This window comes from Camarhynchus parvulus, chromosome 5 (assembly GCF_901933205.1).
Source record: "Camarhynchus parvulus chromosome 5, STF_HiC, whole genome shotgun sequence".
Classification (NCBI taxonomy): Eukaryota; Metazoa; Chordata; class Aves; order Passeriformes; family Thraupidae; genus Camarhynchus; species Camarhynchus parvulus.
The window spans coordinates 31,553,845-31,573,644 of NC_044575.1; the positions used below are offsets into that span (position 1 = coordinate 31,553,845).

The 19,800-nt window shown below is 38.7% G+C and overlaps 1 protein-coding gene across 6 annotated transcripts in view; it reads left to right on the plus strand.

Moving 5' to 3' along the window:
• The window catches only part of MEIS2 (Meis homeobox 2), a 173,736-nt gene that overhangs the window by 41,071 nt on the left and 112,865 nt on the right, over positions 1-19,800 (plus strand). For all 6 annotated transcript variants that reach the window (XM_030950532.1, XM_030950534.1, XM_030950536.1 and 3 more), the window contains exon 8: positions 11,173-11,318. In XM_030950532.1, coding sequence (XP_030806392.1) covers positions 11,173-11,318 — 146 coding nt within the window. The remainder of the gene's footprint in view (positions 1-11,172; positions 11,319-19,800) is intronic.

Sequence of the window (19,800 nt, forward strand, 5' to 3'; positions counted from 1 at the left end):
TAGGTGAACCTAGGTCCAGAGGGAAACTCCATTTTACCCATCTGAACCTGAAGGAAGGGAAGTCTCATAACTTGCCAGGCTTTTCATTTGGGGTCCCTACATGTAGGCAGCACTAACTCCTTTGAAGTAGAAAGTGGGGTGATGCAAGCTCTCTGGAGTCCAGCTTGTGAGGCTCTCCCCTAAAAAGAGCTCAGGGACACAAATCAGTTGTAGGAGACTTTGCAAGCACTTCATATTTGTGCTCTGTAATATTTTCTTCAACCGTGAAAGACCTGAAATGAAATTACAGGTTATGAGCAAAAAGGCAATGCATCAGGTGTCAGAGTGGGTGTCTGTGCTTTTGAGTTTTGTGCTGGGAACTTTTTAAAAAATAGAATTACAACAACTTAGTAGCCTGTGGTCTTGCTATTTTTATGCTTCCTCATTTTCTAAATCCACTTCATTGAAACTTTTGTCAAAAGCTTTTTCCCCTGTTTCTATGGAATTACGTGTATGCCAATACTTTCAATCACTTAAAGAGGCCCAAAGCATCTTATGGAACAGTTTGGCTGCAGAGGGAGGTGGCCATAGCCATTCCTTCTTTTTTGCTTGCTTTTTAATCATATTATCCTGATTCAAAAATCAGTAAAATTATACAATGGAAAAAAAAATTACTTGTCTGCCTTTCTGATATCATAAAGATATCTGTCAGGGACTAACTATGAGCTTTAGCTCCCTTATGCTTGCTCTTTTTGTCCATCTACTGAACTTCAAAGGAAAGAAACATTTCAGGCCTTTCCAGTAACCACTTTTAAGCATCCAATATGTACAGCACGTGAGTCGTAGATGGTTTGCAGTTTACGTTTACGAGGCTTCTTGGAGGAAAAGACTTCTGAAAAATGGTACCCCCAAAAATAAATGCAGGCAGGTTCAAAGCACGCAGTTGTCATCTGGAGAATGATTCACTAGTGGGAGCAAGACTTGATTGAGTCCTTCGTTTTGAGCGCCAAGTAGCACATCACTTATAAAGAGTATTAGTTGTGTTTCCAAATACATAACACCCTATATTTAAAGTACAGGCTTTAAGTTAAACCTGCAAGAGCAGACTGTCAGTGTTCCCACGTAACCCTTCACATTCTGGCGTTTTCCAGACTGCCAGCCAAATGAACACTTTAGGAGGAGGTGCATATATATGTCCGCAGCACCCAGCGGGTTAATCCACCCTACTGTGCATAGGTGTTGGAGCTCTTATGGTATGTAAGACTTGCCAAGTTTGGAGTTGTTTTGTACTTTTAAATTTTTTTCTGAACTATGCATTCACAGCATATGCTTATGCTGTTCAAGAATTTGTGAATGCATATCAGGACAGTACTTTCATTTGTTTTATGTAAAACACACATTCGTGTACATTTTATCATCAGAAAAAGTTTTTATGGTTCATTTTGAGACCTTTCTACTAAAACATCTTTTTTTTAAAAGCATTTAGCCATCCTCCATTTTTAAAAAATACATTTTAAAATAGAGAAATGTGCATTTTGTACTTGTGGCCTAAACAGTGTCCTTTTCAGTAACTGGAGCTTTTAACTTAGTATCTCTCAGGAATAACTGTCTGTTACATTTCTAGTCCTTTTTTTTAATGATGAAAAAATCTTTTCCATGTGTACCCATATGTAACATTTCAGCGAGTGCTTTCTTAATAACTAAACAGCCCTGAAAAAAAGGTTTCTAATGTGGACAGTACATGTACTCTTGCAGTACTAGTGGGCATCATTTTAGGGGCTGTCTCCTGAACAAACAGTTGTGACAAACAGCATAGGGTCTAAGGGGAAGACATTAAAGACATGCAAGACATTAAAATCTCTCACAGTTTATAACTACTTTTAACAGCTCTAAGGAAAATTCAGATGCTATGATTGCTATTTTCCTTTTCAAAAAAACCAGTAATTTTTACTCTTAAAGAAAATACATTAATGATTTAATGAAGAATGATGCAGGATGTTAGTCATCATCTACTTTTAAGTTCTCACATTCTGCTATATATAAACAACTCAAAATAGTAAAGGTTAAATATTGATGAAGTACAACTGAACTTAATTACTTCAACTGCAGGTAGAATTTTAATTGAACTTAACTATTTTGCCCACATTTGATATTATTCTAATGACAAAAGTAACATCATAACAAATAAAAAAAGCTACTTAGAACAAAATATAGCTCTTTAATGTATACTTTTATACAGTTGATTGAGAAAATGAAAAACATTATCCCAGAACTAAAAAAGGAAAATAGTCTCTTAAAGGAGATGTGCTTTCAGCAAAAGAAAAATATTTTTTTTGTCTCCTGATTTCTTTAATGGCTTGTTATTGTTGCCTCAGCTGTAGCCAGTCTGCAGCTGGTATTCTTAACAGAATTACTATGAGAATGCCAAAAATACTTCTCTAAAAATATATTTTAAAAAGATTTAAAAAGAATGCCACTAAAACTGCAGCACAAGAACACTTTGTGTGACAGTGTTTAGTAGGATGAAAAATTTAAACAAAATAACAGCTATTTACATTCACACTGCAAAGTAATTACTGAAGCATATAGAATTCTTAAACCTATTTTAATAATGCTTTCCTTCAGCCTAGACTCCAAAAACTGGGAGTACGCTTACCAACTTGCACTGAGGTGGGGAGGGTGGGAATTGAAGTTTAAACTATGTAGAAAAAAGTCTATTGAACACTTTCCTGGTGAGGTACAATGTAAGTTTTACTTTTAAATAGAAGAATATCATAAATCAGCATAAACCACATGTTTTAATGAGTGTATCTCCTCTGGAATTGTGCAGTACTTGCAATTTTCTGTGACCAAGACATGGGTCTGGTCTTAGACTTCTCACTCAGGCAAAACTGCCACTGACATTAATGATAATTTTGCTTGAATAGAACAAAGTGCTTGATGGGAGTTGTGCCAGCATGAGGGGTGCGAGATTAGGACAAACGCGCAAAAAAGTACAACTTCAAATGGCTGTACCTTTGACTTCTACAGCTAGCATTTCCTCCAACTACAAGGATCTTAATTATAACATTTTCTGGTTCAAAGATTAACATTTAGCATTCTGGGAAAGACTTTCTGGACTTTAGTAACCTGATCAGCACGGTCTCCTTTTGGTCTCTGCCTCTTTCTGGTTCTTTGTATTGCAGGGGAGATGATAGTATCTGGCACATTCCTCGGATGTCTTGAAGATAGCAGCCTTCTGTGTTTGGGGCTGAAAGATTGTGAACTCTGTGTTAGCAGAAATGCCACACAGGGGAGGTGAATAGAACATTAAAAAAGCTTTAGCTTTAGGTACTGCAGCGCAAGCAGAGTTGAATTTGAGAGCTGGGACTTAAGTGGACATTTGTCCCTGCTTTCTTCCTTAATAAAATCTGAGTGTTAACTGTGGGTAAGGGCATTTGAGAGATCACTAAAAATGAATCATTGAGTGCCCAGAAGAGCTTTATTATGATATATTATGGAGAACTTTAGAATATACCTAGTACTCTTTAAGTGGTTATCAGATACATGTAGGAGTTACTATTATGGAAGAGAATTATTTTGTCCTTCGCTGCAGAAGCAAAATAATTTGCCAAATTAAAATGTCAAAATAAAACTCATCAAAAACTGGATCTGTGCAGTCCTTTCTGGCCCTGTGCTCCCATCCAATTTTTTTTTGCCCCATGAAAAGCTATTGAGTAAAAAAATCACAAGCACCAACCAGCAACGTTTGTTGTGTTTGTGTATGTGTAGTCCATTTTGAAAAAATCGGATGCAATACTCTATCTGGGAAAAAAAAATCTCGGTGCAGAATTCCTGACTGTCCAAATTGGTTTTTAAAAAATTACCAAATTTTAAAAATCCTCAGACTGATATCAGGTTCCAGTACTGTATTCTTGTAGGAAGAGGCAAGAGAGGTTGCTTAGTTCAGTTTGTTTGCCTCAGAAGCAATCAGATAGAAGGAATTATTCTGCTCCCGAAGTTCTGCATAAGTGTTGCCACTGCCCAGTTAACCAGTGTGAAAATACCATGGAAAATAAATTATTAAACTATACTGTTATTACTAACTTGCCAGTTCCAGAGAAACAAATGCAGCCACATTTACATATGTGTCCATCTGTCTGTTTTTACACTTTATGTCTTCAACCAGTGGGTGAAATTGTTTTAATCCAAGCTGCAGTCTATTTTTTTTAAATTTGTTTTTTCCCCCTGCTGATATTTTTCTCTGTGTGTATGTTATTTGTAGATGGACATGCATATTCTTGACAGTAGCTAGTCCTTAATTGCCCCTTTAAGTAACCTAATCTATCTGGCCATGGTAGTTTTAACTGGAGTATGCAGCAGAGTTCTCCATGGATAATTTTCGTTAGTTAGCAGATTGTTACCATCTCAATGTTGCTGAAATCCCTAATCTCAGGTCAGCGTGAAGCTGCAGTGGTTACAATCCTGTTGCCTGATGCAGTGTGAATGGAAGTGCTTTCTGTCAGAAACATGTGGTCTCTTCAGTGGAGAGCCTGCGTAAATCCTGTGTAAATAGAGGGAGGCTAACAAAGGATGAGCCCCTGCAGCTCAGAGCATTTGGAGCCATTTGGAGGCTGAATTTGCTAAATGCTGCTTATACCGCCTGAAAAGTTGAAGAGAAAGGAGCATAAAATCCCTTCTTTTTTCTCTTTCTGCTCCTACCCTGGGGGGAGGGTGTTAAGGGCCAGGGAAGCCTGAGGTAAGCCTATGAAGACTGTTTTTTCAGTGCTCTTTTGAGTGTGAAAAAGGTGGCATGGGTCACTGTCCCCTCTTTAATGTCGGAAAACCCACACAGTTAGTAAATGTTGCATGTAAACTAAAGCATTTCATCCCTTCTCCTGCACTCCACGGCAGTGGGCCATGAACTAGTCACTTGAAAATCGCAGAAAAATTTCACTTCAACATGTCTGGACAGTTTAGCACAGCAGGAACGTAAGAGAGATCAGTAATTAGCAGGTTGCTTTACTGTTGTTCCCCTTGTCTGCATTGGAACACTTTTTTCACCTGATGAGAAAAAATGTTGGATTGCAATGAACAAACCATGAACCTCCTGGCTGTATAAAGGAGCTTAACATTTCAACTGTGGTTTATTAATTTTCTCTTATATAAGCTACAAAATACATTTTTGACGTTTGACAGAATTTCTAAGATTTCTCAATTCACTTTACAAATAAACATGAAATCTAAACACAGACAATAGAGGACACAAAAAGCCCCAGTCTTTTTTCTTATTTTTGGGCAAAAAACTAATAAAAGGGGAAATGTGAAACTTAACTGTTCTGAAAATAATTTTGAAAGACTTAGATCACTGATTTTACAGCATGCATGGCTATAATAAGAGCTGAAATGTCATTCACATGTACATCATTCCTACTTTGAATAAATAATAAAACATTTGTGAGTTTCTTTTTGCAAATAAGATATGTTAGTGACTCTAGACAGGTGCCTATCCAGAAACAGAAAATAAACAGTTTTCATTCTGTGTCTTGTAAATACACTTTATAGACAAGATACCATGCAAGTCCTTAAGCCTTTAACGCATATTGCCAGATGGCAATAGGGACTTGCTCCTGAATTACAAACGATGCTAAGTTGTAATTAGATTACATAGAATAGCTTTGTATGTGGGGTCTGATAGCATCTTAAGTTTTCTTTCTATTTGAATTTGCAATATTTATTAATTCATACATGTCATCTTTACATTATCAGCCCAGTGGAATTGCTGGGTTTTATTCTGGAAAGCAAAATAAGAGCTTGAGCCAGGTCTTTGTCTCCTTCCTGCTTCTAGAAGGGCAACAGGACAGCATCTTCTGTAGGAAGAGAGATGGTAGTGGTATATGTCTGAAATTTTCTCCTGTTCTCTCTAGTGCACCAGTGTCCAACCTTTCTTTCTGTCCAAGATGCTCTCTGAAACATAGAACAGGGAACCATGAAACATATGTTTGGTGTCTCAGAGACACCAGGGCAGAGAATGCAGTGGTCTGATTACAGCAGCTCACCTGAGGACACTCCAGTCCAGAAAGAAGTGGCTGTGCGGGTCAGTGTGCCTGTAAGGCCCCTGAACAGCTTCTGATGGCTCCTTTCCTCCTGGAGTAAAGTAATTTAGAAAAACCAGCACAAGTACTGGTGGAGCAGTGCCAAGCTCTAAGCTGGGCTGCCCACCTGAACTGTTTGTGATTTTCAAAGTCCCATACTTGCCAGTCATAACCTACCTTAATTTCCCTGGGCAAGAAATGCAGGAGGTAAGTATGGCTCCTGCGGTGTGAGGAGACTTAAGGCAACTTCCTGGAACAGGGATCATTAAGAGGAAGAGAAAGAAAAAAACAATCCATAGCCAGGACTTCATCCAAAGATCTGTGATCTACTGGAGCTGTAAGGCTAAAAGCCTGATAATTTTAACAGGATGGAATAAAGATAAGGATTCTCCTGAAGGGTCTTTGATTCTGGAGCTGACCTTCCCTCTCTGTTAGTCTTCCTTTAAGTACGGACTATCTTATCTTCAAAACGATCTTCAGGCAGTTCTCTCCAGCTTTTTGGCAGTGATAATTAACCAGATTTTTAAGATTTTTCTCTGGTGGTGATATGGATTGTATTACTAAGCTGAATATCCTTATTAATAATGGTTTACATAATTTATGTGTCTAGATGGACACATTATAAGTACAAACAAATAATTGCAAGTTGTGAATATAGGCTGCATGCAGATTTTCTTCTTTGTTTTGCATTTATATCTACATATTCCACTCCATCAAAATATTAGTCTGGAATACTACAGTAGTTTACTTGAGATCAGCATAGTGCACTGCAGCTTTTCTTTACAGAATCCTTTAACTTGCTTTTTGTATTGCATCCACTATTTTTAGAAAAATGGCGAAGTGTCTTGTCTTCCCCCGAGTTTAGATACTCCTGCTGTTCTCTCTTTTGCTTTAGTGTGACAAACCTTAAAGCTGTAAGGGACCTCTGATGATGAAGAAGCTCAAACACTGAGTTCTGAAATGTACTTTTCCAGAAATCACTTTTTTAACTGCTCTACTTGCTATGATGGTAATAGAAACTATTTCTAGAATTTGAATCTGGACTGTTACCAGGCTTCTGTGCTTTGGCCTGACTGGGTCATCCTTTTCAGTTATCATTTTGATAGATTGTGAATTTGTTATTCATCCTGTTCACAAGTGGTAAAAGGACAAGGTGGGCAACTTCTAAACTTGCTTCATCTGTTGCTGGGTTTTTACTCTGTGAAGAACACAAAGACTAGGGTTGAGATAATACTGATTGTGTGGGAGACTAACAAAGAAAAATTCATTGATACAATAAGGTTGGACAAGCTTTACATAGGACTGGTCTCTGTTTCTCAAAGAATCCTTGGCTATGTCAACACTGGGCTTTGCAAGCTTATCTGTCCAAGGAAATCAGCTTGTAGCAAAATGGAATTATGGTGCAATGGAAACCCTGCTATGACTGCTTATTTGATATTTTTTAAAGAAGAGGTAGTCTCCTTTGCTTTCAATGCAAAGGAGTTCAGCTTGTGGAGGGAAACCCTCAGCACATACTAAGAGTGCCTGAGCACAGAGCCAGTGTGGAAGCCCAACTTCCCACTGTGTAAAGAAGACTTGCGTCTTCAGCGTCCTCAGCAAACTCTTCCCCTAGAGGAGAAGATCTTCAAGGAACCCCAGGTGGGTCCCTTCGCAAGGTTCCTTGTAAACTCTTTCCATCTTTTATAGGGGTCATTGAGACTATTACATAGCATTGCCATAATCTTAAACAAGCTGGGTGAAATGCCTAATTCTCTTCTGGCTTGAATCATGCCTAGTCGTTGAAACCTGCACAAAGAGAGTCCCACTTAAGAATTCTCCACCTTCCTGCAACACTGATAGGGTTTTGCAATCATGCATACTCTTTGCACAAGGATAAATGAGTGAACAGTATGGGAAGCAGGAGAAAATCACCCTCAATTTTTTTGGTTCTGTGTGAAAGAGAGAGACCAAAATCCAAACCTTAATTTCTTCTCTAGAAAATTGGGATAACTATGCTTGTATAATTGCCATTTCCATATAACTTTGGATTTTACTCTACTCTTCTTACAAATTACCATCTAAGCCAGGATATGAATGGTTCATATAAGCAGAATCTCTTGTAATGATGATTTAAATTATTTAAATTTTGATTCCTTCATACAGTAGTGAAAAATATAGTTAATCCAGTCTGCCATAAAGTGACTATCATATCTGTTCATTTTATTTTGCTTTTGATATTTTACTTTTCTCCATTTAAAGCAACTGACATTTATTTGGATAAAGAAAACTAGAACCAGAAGTAAATAATTCCATCTTGGAAAAGACTGTTATGGGCTTTTTCTATGATTTCTTCTCACTAGAAGCTGCATCCACCAAACTGAATGGTTGTAGTCCTGTTAAAGATATGACATTACAGATTAACAGGCCTGTCGTACACCAGGAAGGACAAATCTTGCTGTGTTTTTCTTCTGATATCATTTGGAGTTACAATATTTGAATTTTCTTTTGTGAGGTTATGGAACAGATTAGGGAAGCACCAACTCTTATGATTTCAACTGCTGATTAGGATGGAAAGGAAATGAGAGCTTTAGCTGAACTTTTCTTTCTTGGGCTGCTATTAGCTTTTTCAAACCAGGGTATTAATAACCTCATCAAAAAGTCCAAACACTGATATAGCGTGTGGGAGACTTCTGCTGAGGATGCTCACAAATAGGAGAGTATATGTAGACAGACAGGAATTTGTCCATAGAGAGTGAACTGGTGTTTCTGTGGTTTGAAAGGATGGTGCAGAGCAGAAGTTTTACAGCTCCACACATCCTGTGCATACACACATTACTTTTACATAAAGAGACAAAGATATCTTTATCTGCACGACAGATAGACAAACAGACTGACTGACTTCAAACTTGCACTTTCAGTAGAGATTTTTTCCCCCCATCTCCGGGTACTGCTTTTCAAAATTGCCCGAGGCTACAGTACAGCACCTCAGATCCCCAAGGCCCATTGCCTGGCTCCTAATAGCCACTCTCCATCTGTGTCACATGAACAGCTGATGAGATAGCTCCAGTGTCTGTATTTTGGAGAGCATATCCACCCAGGTTAAAATGCTGGGGTTGCCAAGGAGCAGTCAGAAGCCATTAGTGTTTGTGAGAATTTGCCTTGCAGCAGTTCCTTGGCATAGTGGAAAGTGTGTGTGCGTGTGTGTGTGCGCGCGCACACGTGCCTGTGAGAGAGGGGTAGGGTGGAATACATGGGGGGGAAGAAGGCAGCAGAAAGGAGTGCTTTCTAAATAGCTGGTATATTACAACAGCAAACAGTTGGTTACAGTGTTCAGAGCTCCCATAATCTCTTCAACTAGTTTACTGTGATTTGACTCTCCTTTCTCTATCGTTAATAGAAGAGGAAAAAAAAGGTACAAGAAACAGAGCAGCGATTTCAGGGTCTTGCTCTGGTGTTTGGGCAGATGGAAAGGAGCTGCTCTGCCTTGGGGCAGGGTGGTTGTAATGAAGTGGCCTGTCAGTCTGTAAATAGTGAGGGTCATCTCTTCCATGTGATGGAGGGTATCACATTGCAGTGAAAATGGAAATGTCAATAAAATTAATCTGCCAGCTCTTTGCTGTGGCTTTTTCTGTGTCTCCAGTCCAAAAGGGTCGGTTTTTCAGAGGGGATGCAGTACAAGAAGGGTGATCTGGCATGGGAGGGAAGATGGAGCTGAAATGCAAGTTTTGAAGCAAATGGACTGTATATAGCAGCAATGTATTTCGTTTAGTAGCACTACAGATCTAGACGAGGCTATAGGAATTAGCTCATGAATCTATAGCATTCCTCAGGAAGCTATGGAGCGTCTAGCTCAGGCTACATTGAGCACAGAGTTTATTGTTTTAGGCTTTCTTGGACAAGGTTTTTACTTAGCATGGGATTTATGGCATTTACTGCTAATGAATGTCTATTCTTAAATTACAAAAACCACCGTCTCAGCACAATTCCCAGATGTCCTTCCAGGACCTCGGCTTCTTAAACACCAGCAGGGAGCATAAACTCTCCACTTCTCTGTTTTCCTCTTTCGTGTGGCTCCGGGCTAATGATGTGTAAGGAAAACACAGCAATCTATAAAGTCTCAGTGCTGTCCCAGTATTCTTCATTTATTTTGCATTTGATTATGCCACAAGTCGGATCTTGTTTCTTTCCTTTTTTTAAAGTTATTAGTTCAAATATTAATGTAGGAATATGGCATATATTGCTGCTCTTGATTGATGCCTTCCCAAAAACAGGAAGACGTGCTCGTATGAATTTTAAGAAAGTAGGGGTCCTGCAATGCCTTGCCAGAAGAGTTTTTCAGATACATAATTTAGATGCCCTCCAGGCAGGCTTTCAAGGCATTTTTGCTGGAGGGCAAGAAAAAATAACTATGACTGTTAAAAGTAAATGATTTTTGCTAATGCACAATTAATGCCAGGGAAAAGCACAGAAGAGAAGGATGTTGATGGAAAGTTCTGATTAAGTGAGAGCTCTACCTTGATGTGCATCTTTTTATTTTAATGATAATAACCACTGATGCAGGGATGTAGAAGTTTTCATGTCATGCAAATGCTATATGCAGGGTCAGACTAGGTATACGTGTTTGTGAGTGCATGTGTATGTGTGCTGGGAGGTGATGGTGACTGGGAGGGGCTCATCTGACAGTGTGTTATGTGCACTGAACGGTGACATGGTTACTGCCACCTCTGCAGAGGGCCTCGAATATATAGACTACAGAACATTTAACTTGATTACTTATACGTACATATTCAGAATGGTTGTAGGGATGCATTTACAGTAAATGGGTTTTCTTGTGGCAGGTTTTCCCACATTGAATCCCATAATTGAAAAAGAGCTACTGCACTATGTCAAGCACACAATTATAATTGAATTAATGATATATGCATGTGTGAAACACGAAATTATTATTTGGAGAGACACGGTTTTCTAATTTTTACATATTTGCATCGGCATTCTTATATAATGAGAAACAGTATGTGCCTGATCTAACAAATAAAACCCCCCCAGACTGTGGTAGTGTCTTGGCAATTAATGGTATTTTTTGGCTTCTGTATTTGGTTCATTAAACATCTCCTCCTTCCTGTTTTTCTCTTTGTTGTAGGTGATGGTTTAGACAACAGTGTAGCCTCACCTGGTACAGGAGATGATGATGACCCAGACAAGGACAAAAAGCGTCAGAAGAAAAGAGGCATTTTCCCCAAAGTAGCAACAAATATCATGAGAGCGTGGCTTTTCCAGCATCTCACAGTAAGTGGTGACCAAAACCAAAATAAATTTCTATTCATGTGCCTAATGAGGTTTATTCATCACTATTAGAAATCAATTATCCCCATAATTTTTTGCCCATTATTAGGTCTCAGGATTTGTTTATTTTTTTTTTTTATTAGATTTTTTTCCTTAGGTCTTGGAATCATGACAAATCTGAAAGAATCTATCTATCTATCTATCTATCTATCTATCTATCTATCTATCTATATATACACATCCTATAGAAAGAAAAAGAGAGAGAGTACAACACCTTAGTATGGAATACCATCTATATACAAAGTAACCATTTTTGGCTTTGAACTATTCAAAATCTTCCTACAGACAACAAAAGGGGGATTCTTACTTTAACATATATAAAGCTCTGACTTCTGGATTCTTTATTGCTGGCCTCTGTTTACACAAACTTTGTATGTATGTGGTGAAAGAGAGAGCCCTGGTCTGTGTGCGTGTGCTGACATACACTGTGGATGCTAGAGAAGTCAAAGCAGCAGCTTGCAACCTTGTCATTGTTACTTTTTGTGAGGAAATAAAGAAGGCTTACAGATTCCCTAATTTTTCAGTTGTGTAAGAGAGAGAATAAGTGCCTCTTTTGCTTCTCTTAAAGTCCATAAATATTAAAACCATAGCCATATTCACATTTGAGGGGAGAGAGATTAAATATGTGAAATAGCAGTGCTTTCCTTGGGCTTTTATTTGTCTGCTTGCTATTGATATTGTGTTGGTGTTCTGTTCACTATTATAGCTTCATTTAGGCATCAAAACACAGTTCCACAGAAAACCTAGTGAGCCTAGGTTTTCCCACATCATGTGGGAAATGATGGAAACGGGTAAAATTATCAATTTTCTTCTTTCTTGCACTTTGAAATTGTTTCTTACTGATAAGGCTTGAAATGCTAACTGTTATTAACTGCCTCTTCTTCTACCAAAGTTTTATAAATTTCCATGGTTTTATAAATTTCCTGCTGTTGGTTACAGTGTAATGATTCTGACCCGATTTATTTATGATAGAGACTATCGAACTGCTCTGCCAGCAGCACAGCTAAAGGGGGGAGAGATAGATTCACATTTCTAAACCATCATTTTGATGTAAGGACATTAGTAGCAAACTAAGGTGCATTGATCTGGCCTGTGGGGTCAGGATTAGCTGGAATAGCCAGTGTCTCTGCTGGAGTAGTGGTTATTCCTGCCTCTCAGCTATGGCCATTTCAAAGGTCAGGTGCCCTGTACCCACTTGGCTCAGAGGAATTAGACAGAACATGAGTCTCTGGGCTGATTACTTAACCAAAGACAAAATAATGAGTCCTAAGCAAATACTGACTAATTGAAAGGGCTGTAAATCCATTACATATTGGTCAGGGATAATCAGGAGTATTTAATCACTTTTATCTATTCAGGAGCACTGAAGCTGCAACAGCAAAGCCCTGAACCTTGCCATGTGCTTATTATTCTCATCATTATCAAAATTACTTCACAGCTGTTCTTTGCTACATCACCTCAGCTGGAGATTTACTAACCTGTAAAATGTTTTTAATTTGGAAGTCGAGTGAGTGCGAGTGGAGGGTTTTTCATTTAGCTGTAGGGTATCCTTACACGAGTAGTACAGGCAGACAGCAAAAAGCAGGGCCACAAATAAACAAGTTTGGTTTGTAGACACCTCCATGTTAACTGCATTTCCTCCTATGAAATTTGTGATATCTATGTTTTTTTTCCTTCCTGCCTTTCTTTCTTATGTGCTCCTTGAAAGCATTTGACACTTGCTTATTAAACAGTCAACTGCCTCTTGCTTCTCTTGAGGAAAGTCCTTCTGGCTTTTTGAAATCCCTTTTCCTTGTTTCTATCCTCTCTCTCCTGACCCTCTCCATCCTGCATGAATTAAGGAAATTTGCCGTCACTGGTGAGGATGGCCTCACAAAAATCAGATTAAATGAACACAAAAAAACCCCAAACCTTTTACCATCCAGGCTTTAATGAGTTTGCAGGTGTTGAAAGATTTAGTGCGCTGTAATTCTCAGACCTGCAAACTGATAATGGAGACCCCTGACCAGTGCAATGTAAATTCAGAAAGATTCGTGCCATAAACACATGCAGGGAAGGAAGAAAACTCCTTTCTTTTAAAGATCTCACACTTTTTCTCAAATTAGCTTGTCCATTCAAAATGTTACTCTGGCTGAGCCAGAACGGGGGAATCTGTGATGTACAATTTTATTGTTTCAAGTAACTATCTTTACAATGACAGTCCATGATTCAATGTACATTCCTTCATTACTACTCTAACCTTATTTCAAATTGGTTTGTTCCTCTTTTGTGCTGTATGACCTGTTCTTGTATTACAATAATCCCCTGATGTACCCTTTTTTCTTTCTCTCTCTCTCTCTCTTTTTTTTTTTTAAGAAACTAATTGAATTATCTCATTATTTTAATTTGTTAAGCAAATGTATTTTATGTCTCAGGATGTGTTCTTAAAGAAGGAGCTGCTTAGGCTTTACCCCGTGAATGGGCCATTGGTACATTTTGACATTCATGCATTCATTAAGGAGAGGAACATAAAAGAGCTCTGGTTGTATTTTTTTTTCAAACACCCAACCAGCATGGAGCAACTTTTCCATAAGCCACAGGGGTCTCTCTACATATGTTCTCAACTGCAAGCCATTGTCACCTATTCTGAATACCTCAAAAGGACAAATAAAAAACTAAAGGCCAACTGTAGCAATTGTTAGCTGTTAGTCTCAATATGACAAAAATCATTAACCTCTGATTTCCCTGGAAGGAGAGGCAGTGGCAGTCCATCTCTTCTGGCATGGATTAAATGTAGAAGCCCTTTAGACTGTCAAATTCCAAGAGAGTAACTCAGATCTGACTAATTGTATTTACTTATGATTTTAAATAAAATGCTATTTTTTCCTTTATTCAATCAGTTTGCAAACTCCTAAGGCAGCCAATTTTAAAAATTGAATGGCCTAAGTGGCTTTTTTGAAGAGACAGGCACTTGAACTCTGATGTAGAATGAATGTGTCTGACAGGCTGTGTCTTTCAAAACAATTTCTAACCCCTATCACAGCTTCCATTTTGTAGTAACTTTAATTACATTTGAAATAGGATACACATGCATGTTTTTATTGTTGGAAATCAAATGCAAAGAGTAGGAGCTTCTGTCATGTTCTCGTTCACTTACTGAGCTCTGTCTTACATTTGGAATTACAACACTACCGGAAGATAAAAGATCTGAGGATGAATTGGTTGGAAATGTGTATGCTTTTTCTGGATAATATCCAGTGTTTAGGAAAGTAGAGGAAATCCTAGTCTGGTAGTATAATCTTTTCAATAGTACATAAAGATTACAACATCAGAAAGGTAAACCTGACATTAAGACTGTTTTTAGTTGAGTTCAAAGGTGGTTAAAGAAAAGAAGCAGCAAGAAATCTGACCCAAGCTGAGAGTTTATTCATAGCTTTGGAAGACTCTTTTTCCTCTATGCTAAGGAGTTCTTAGTACACTCAATTAGCCTCTCAGACATCACTGCTTTCCTCCCTCAAGTGCTCCCCTATTTGCCCTGCAAAGAACATATTTGATCACAAAGTGAAAACAGGAAGTGCTCAAATGTATAGATACGTTCAGCTGCCACCAGTGCTGAAATTAGGATTTCTTACCAGCAACTATAGAGCCGGTCCCCCTCCTCCCATGCCCTTTTGAAGGACGGAGGACCTTTAAAATATATATACATAATCAGAAGAGAGGAAAGTTATAAAGGAAGTAATTATACCACTCTATGGGCTTGTACCTCTGGTAGTTCATCCGTTTCTGCAGCAGTGTGCCAAAGACTACATTTTTGCTACATTCAACATTTTTTCACCTTTTTTGCCAAGCTGGTAGAACAGAGCCTCAATTATGCTTTGACACTTACCTGGAGGGATGCCCTTTGTTAAAATTCTATTTAGGTTGGTTTTTTTGTTATAGTCTTTAAGAAGAGGTGTGTCATAACTAATAGTACCAGATTTACCAATGGTAGCTTGCAAACTAAAGCTTTCTTAATGAAAACGCCTAATTCCCATCTGATGGTATTTGGGATGTCTCCTCTAAAGCCAGAGGAGATGAGCTATTTTTTCTGCCTTTTTTTTTTTTTTTTTTTGCTAGCTGAAGTTCTGTTTTCTAACTTTGAACAAAGTCATTTTAGCCTGATTTCCACAATCTTCTGGCTGAAGATCTTGCTCTTTACACAGTTTACTGTAGAATATATCTTGGTTTTATCTGTTTCATTGTCAGGCTAGAGTAAGTTATCCTGGAAGGCGATAAAATGAACCAGCCACAGCTTTTGTACTTACCTGAATTAATTTTCTTAACTTGTTACATTCAGGTGTCCAGATTGGATAATATGAATAGTCTCACTGAAACAGATTTTTTTTCTGTATTTATGTGGGTGTATCTGAGAATGTGTATCTATCATATTTGGATGAACGGCTTATCAAGCCTTTTATACAGGGCAGCTATTTTATTTATTCATTAGATTAGATTCTAGAGATGAATGTCATCAACCAAAGCCAATCTTGGCGCAAGTGTTCAAGGAAGTTGAATCCAATCCACCTTCAAAAATATCTCCTTCCATATTTTATTTTAGTAATAATACCTTAAAGAAAGGTTACAAACATAGCTGGCTGTTGCACTCCACACTGAACAGCTTACTTTCACATCAAACTGCAGAAGAACAGCTTTACTGAGATGTGATCTGGGAGAGGCATTCTTCACATTGTTGTTTTTCCTCTACATTAAAAAACCAAAACCAAACCCAAAAATACAACAGACCTCTGTCCAGTTAAAATGGCAAGAAGAAGGCTGGAAGACTCCAGATAATACAGGAATGTGCAGTCATTCCAGTGAATTTTAGTGTGTGTGTTGGAATGCGTTGTAACATGATATACCCTCCGAGGGTACACACAGGAGATGGACAATGTCCCCTGATTCTCCTGTAAAACTACCTGCACATGTGTTTGTGTGGCTGCCATCTCCACCTCAGGGCACCACGGGGTCAGAGAGCTGGAGGAGCCTAAGCTACATTTTTATTCTAGGTCTGCTTTTAGGCTGTGTGCCGTTTTCAGCAAGGTAATAAGTTGCCTGCTGGTGTAGAACAGACCTCTTTGTACAAACACCACCCTGTTGGAAGCATGTCCTACAAAATAATATTGTGCTCATTTTTCAGCTGGAAAAAACTTTTGTGAGGAGAGGTTAAATGACTTCACCCCCCAGTGCTAAAGAAAAATCAGTGCCTGACTGCTAAGCTCCTGTGACCTGTGGTCTTGCAGTCCTCAGGACAGCAGAGCTGTGCCTCTTTGTACCCCAGAATTGCTCTGGTGTCTCCTCAGAAGGGCTTGGGGTGGCCATTAACATTTGTAGTTATTGCTTCTGGTAGCACAGCCCTGCCTAATGTCATCAGCATCCCCCTCCTGTCCTGCCTGTCTGCACTACCGTGTCACCAGCCTGGGCAGAATAAACCCGGAAATCTTTCTCAAAATGACACTTCTGATCCCAGGCTGAAAGGTTTCATCCTCTGAGTGCTCCTAGTCCTCAGCCATGAAAGCATCCTGAAGAATTAGCAAGAGACCAAACATTCACATACCTTTTAAACACCACAATCTTAAAAGAAAAGAGCTGAAATGGGATGGGGGTGGGGCTTTGTTTGTTTTAAAAATGGAATCTGAGATTAGATCTGACATTTCTACATCCACCCCCTACAGAAGAGGGAACCCAGGGTCATGGGGTGTGTGGGCCTCAAAAGCTAGCTTTGTCTGGGAGTGGTTAATCTAATCATTGTTACATAGACATCTGTTATTTCTTCTGAAAAATTGATGCTTTTGTGACACAATGATCCATCTATTTAGTACAACAGCCTGAGTAATTAAATTAAAAAAAGAATATTTTTGCGGGAGCATGTATTATAAAACTGACATACCTCCTTGTACCAGTGAAAAGGCTGAGGAGAGGGAGTGGAAGATGGAGAGGGGCAGAGGGAGAGGAGTGCTTTAAGTCTCGCATTGTTTTCTGCTGGCTGGAGGAAAACATCTGTGAATTGTTTGAACTGAACCTTAGCAGGGACTGTCTGAATCTGTGTCATCTCTGTTTAATTTCAGGAAATGATGTCACAGCGCATTAAATAACAATGCTGCATGATTTATTTTTACTTGTACATGCTGTCCTAAGCATTTCAGTTACACGGCAGTGTTTCCAATTAAGTGCAAGCTTTCGATTTTAAAAAATATACTCAGTAATGCTTTTCTGGGGGGGCACGGGGTATGGGGAGGCTGGGTTTTTTAGGGGGTCACCAAGGTTCAGGGCTGTCGGAGAGCTCTGGGCCCATTTGTCATGTGCTTATTTGTAGTTGGGACTGGATGTCAGCTCTCTCGTCACCCATGGCAACCTCCAGGACTGTGGGTTTGTTACAAAGCCTGTCTGGGGGAGAAAAAAACCTAAATATTCTGAACCGATCCGTCAAAAGACCTATTAGATAGTTATAGCCAGCCCTATGTACTGTAGCTTTTGCCTCGATCAAACTTTCTGCACTCCCCCTTCTTCTGCAGAAGAATAGAGGACATAAGTCAATTCTGTCTGCCATCTGTCGCCTCTCTCCCTGCTCCTCAAATTAAAGAGACAGTCCAAAATTTAAATAATCGGATACAATCACAGGAAGCCAGCCTGGAAATTATTACATGTGCAATTGGTTGAGGGTTTTTTTTACTTCTCATTTTATTTTGAAGAGGGGATCTTTATTGTGCTTCTTTGGAGATCAAAATATGTTGCGTGTTTCAGCTTCAAAAATAGCATGCTGAGAAATACTGGATTTGCAGTGTCACTGGGTTGTTTTCTAATAGGATTCCAAGTTATATATAGGGTGAAATTCACACACACACATACACACCCTCCCCAACCCCCAAAGAATCCCCAAATTGTGAATCCTGCAAGGGACAAGTAAATGAATCACACCACCCTTCCCCTCCAGCTCTCCTATCCCTTTCATTGCCTTTCTGTCCCCAAATCCATGGCAGGCTGACAGGCTGCAGCAAAATCTTTTTTGGTGCAACTAGGACAATTTAAGCTGTTGAGTCTACCTTATGAGCCTCTTCCAGGCCTACTATAAGAGTTTTTCACAGTAACCTGTCTGATATTAGCTAGTTATGCTTTACCTTTTCCTCTCCTTGTTTTTATCTTTATACCATCCTGCCTGGTTTTGCCTCCTCCTCATCAACAGGCAGCACAATGTGTCAGGACTGCAGCAAGGTGAATTTCATTCATGTGACATATGAGGTCAGCCAATGCCAAACTGTCAGATAACGTGGCTAGATGTTACTTCCCAGTTTAATATTTTACCTGCCATTTTCAAACAGGGGATTCCTGAGAACAGCAAAAAATGTGCATGGTTTGAACTGAAGTTTGATTAAAAAGCCTCTACTGAGCAAGCTGAATGTGGCCTAGCAAAAGATAGGATCAGTCACTGTTTTTCTCTGGTTGTTATTGTCAGATTACAAAGCTTTGCAGAGTCAGTATAGGAAGGAAAAAAAGAGAAAAGAAGAAAAGAAAAGAAAAGAAAAGAAAAGAAAAGAAAAGAAAAGAAAAGAAAAGAAAAGAAAAGAAAAGAAAAGAAAAGAAAAGAAAAGAAAAGAAAAGAAAAGAAAAGAAAAGAAAAGAAAAGAAAAGAAAAGAAAAGAGAAGAAAAGAAAAGAAAAGAAAAGAAAAGAAAAGAAAAGAAAAGAAAAGAAAAGAAAAGAAAAGAAAGAAACACCAAAGTCCAATTAATGAATTCCTTAAAGTAATTGAAACAAGGAACTGATAGTGACAAGAATTCATTTCTATAGAGTTGTGGCTGCAAGGCTCACAAGGCAAAAGGTGGTTTAAGCAAAGCATACGTGAATGTAAAGTGTTTAAACACTTTTTTAACTCCAAAAACTTTGCTCTAATAAATGTTGTGAACTGCACCTTTTGGAGATCAAGATCACAGTCAGCTAGAGGAGAGAAGTTTTTGGAGTGTCTTCAGGGCCCACTACCTAAAGCTGTTGTCATCAGAAAACTCATAGTTCCTCCCTTTCTCTGTAGTGTGAGCACATCATTATACATAGATATAACAAATATTTTTAGGGAAAATACAATTGCTGTTGTTTGTGCAGTGATATTACCTCGCAGCTTTGCCTCAGGATATGTTTAAAACTTTCTTCTCAAGATTCATGAGCAGGACAATTGGTTTCAAGGAAGTTTCCAGTAAAATTAGAGTTATGTTGGGAAAAAAAACCCCAAAAAACAAAAGCATGTTTCTGCCAACAGTTCCACAACTGCAAAGAAATGGATGTGTCAATTCTTATTGCTACCTAATGAAGAGAGTAGTTTGTGGCAGACAATATTACTCCTATTGTTGTGGAGTTTGCCTTGAGTTATGATACCTAGAATACCATGCATTACATATTTCAGAGTTGATTGGCAGCAC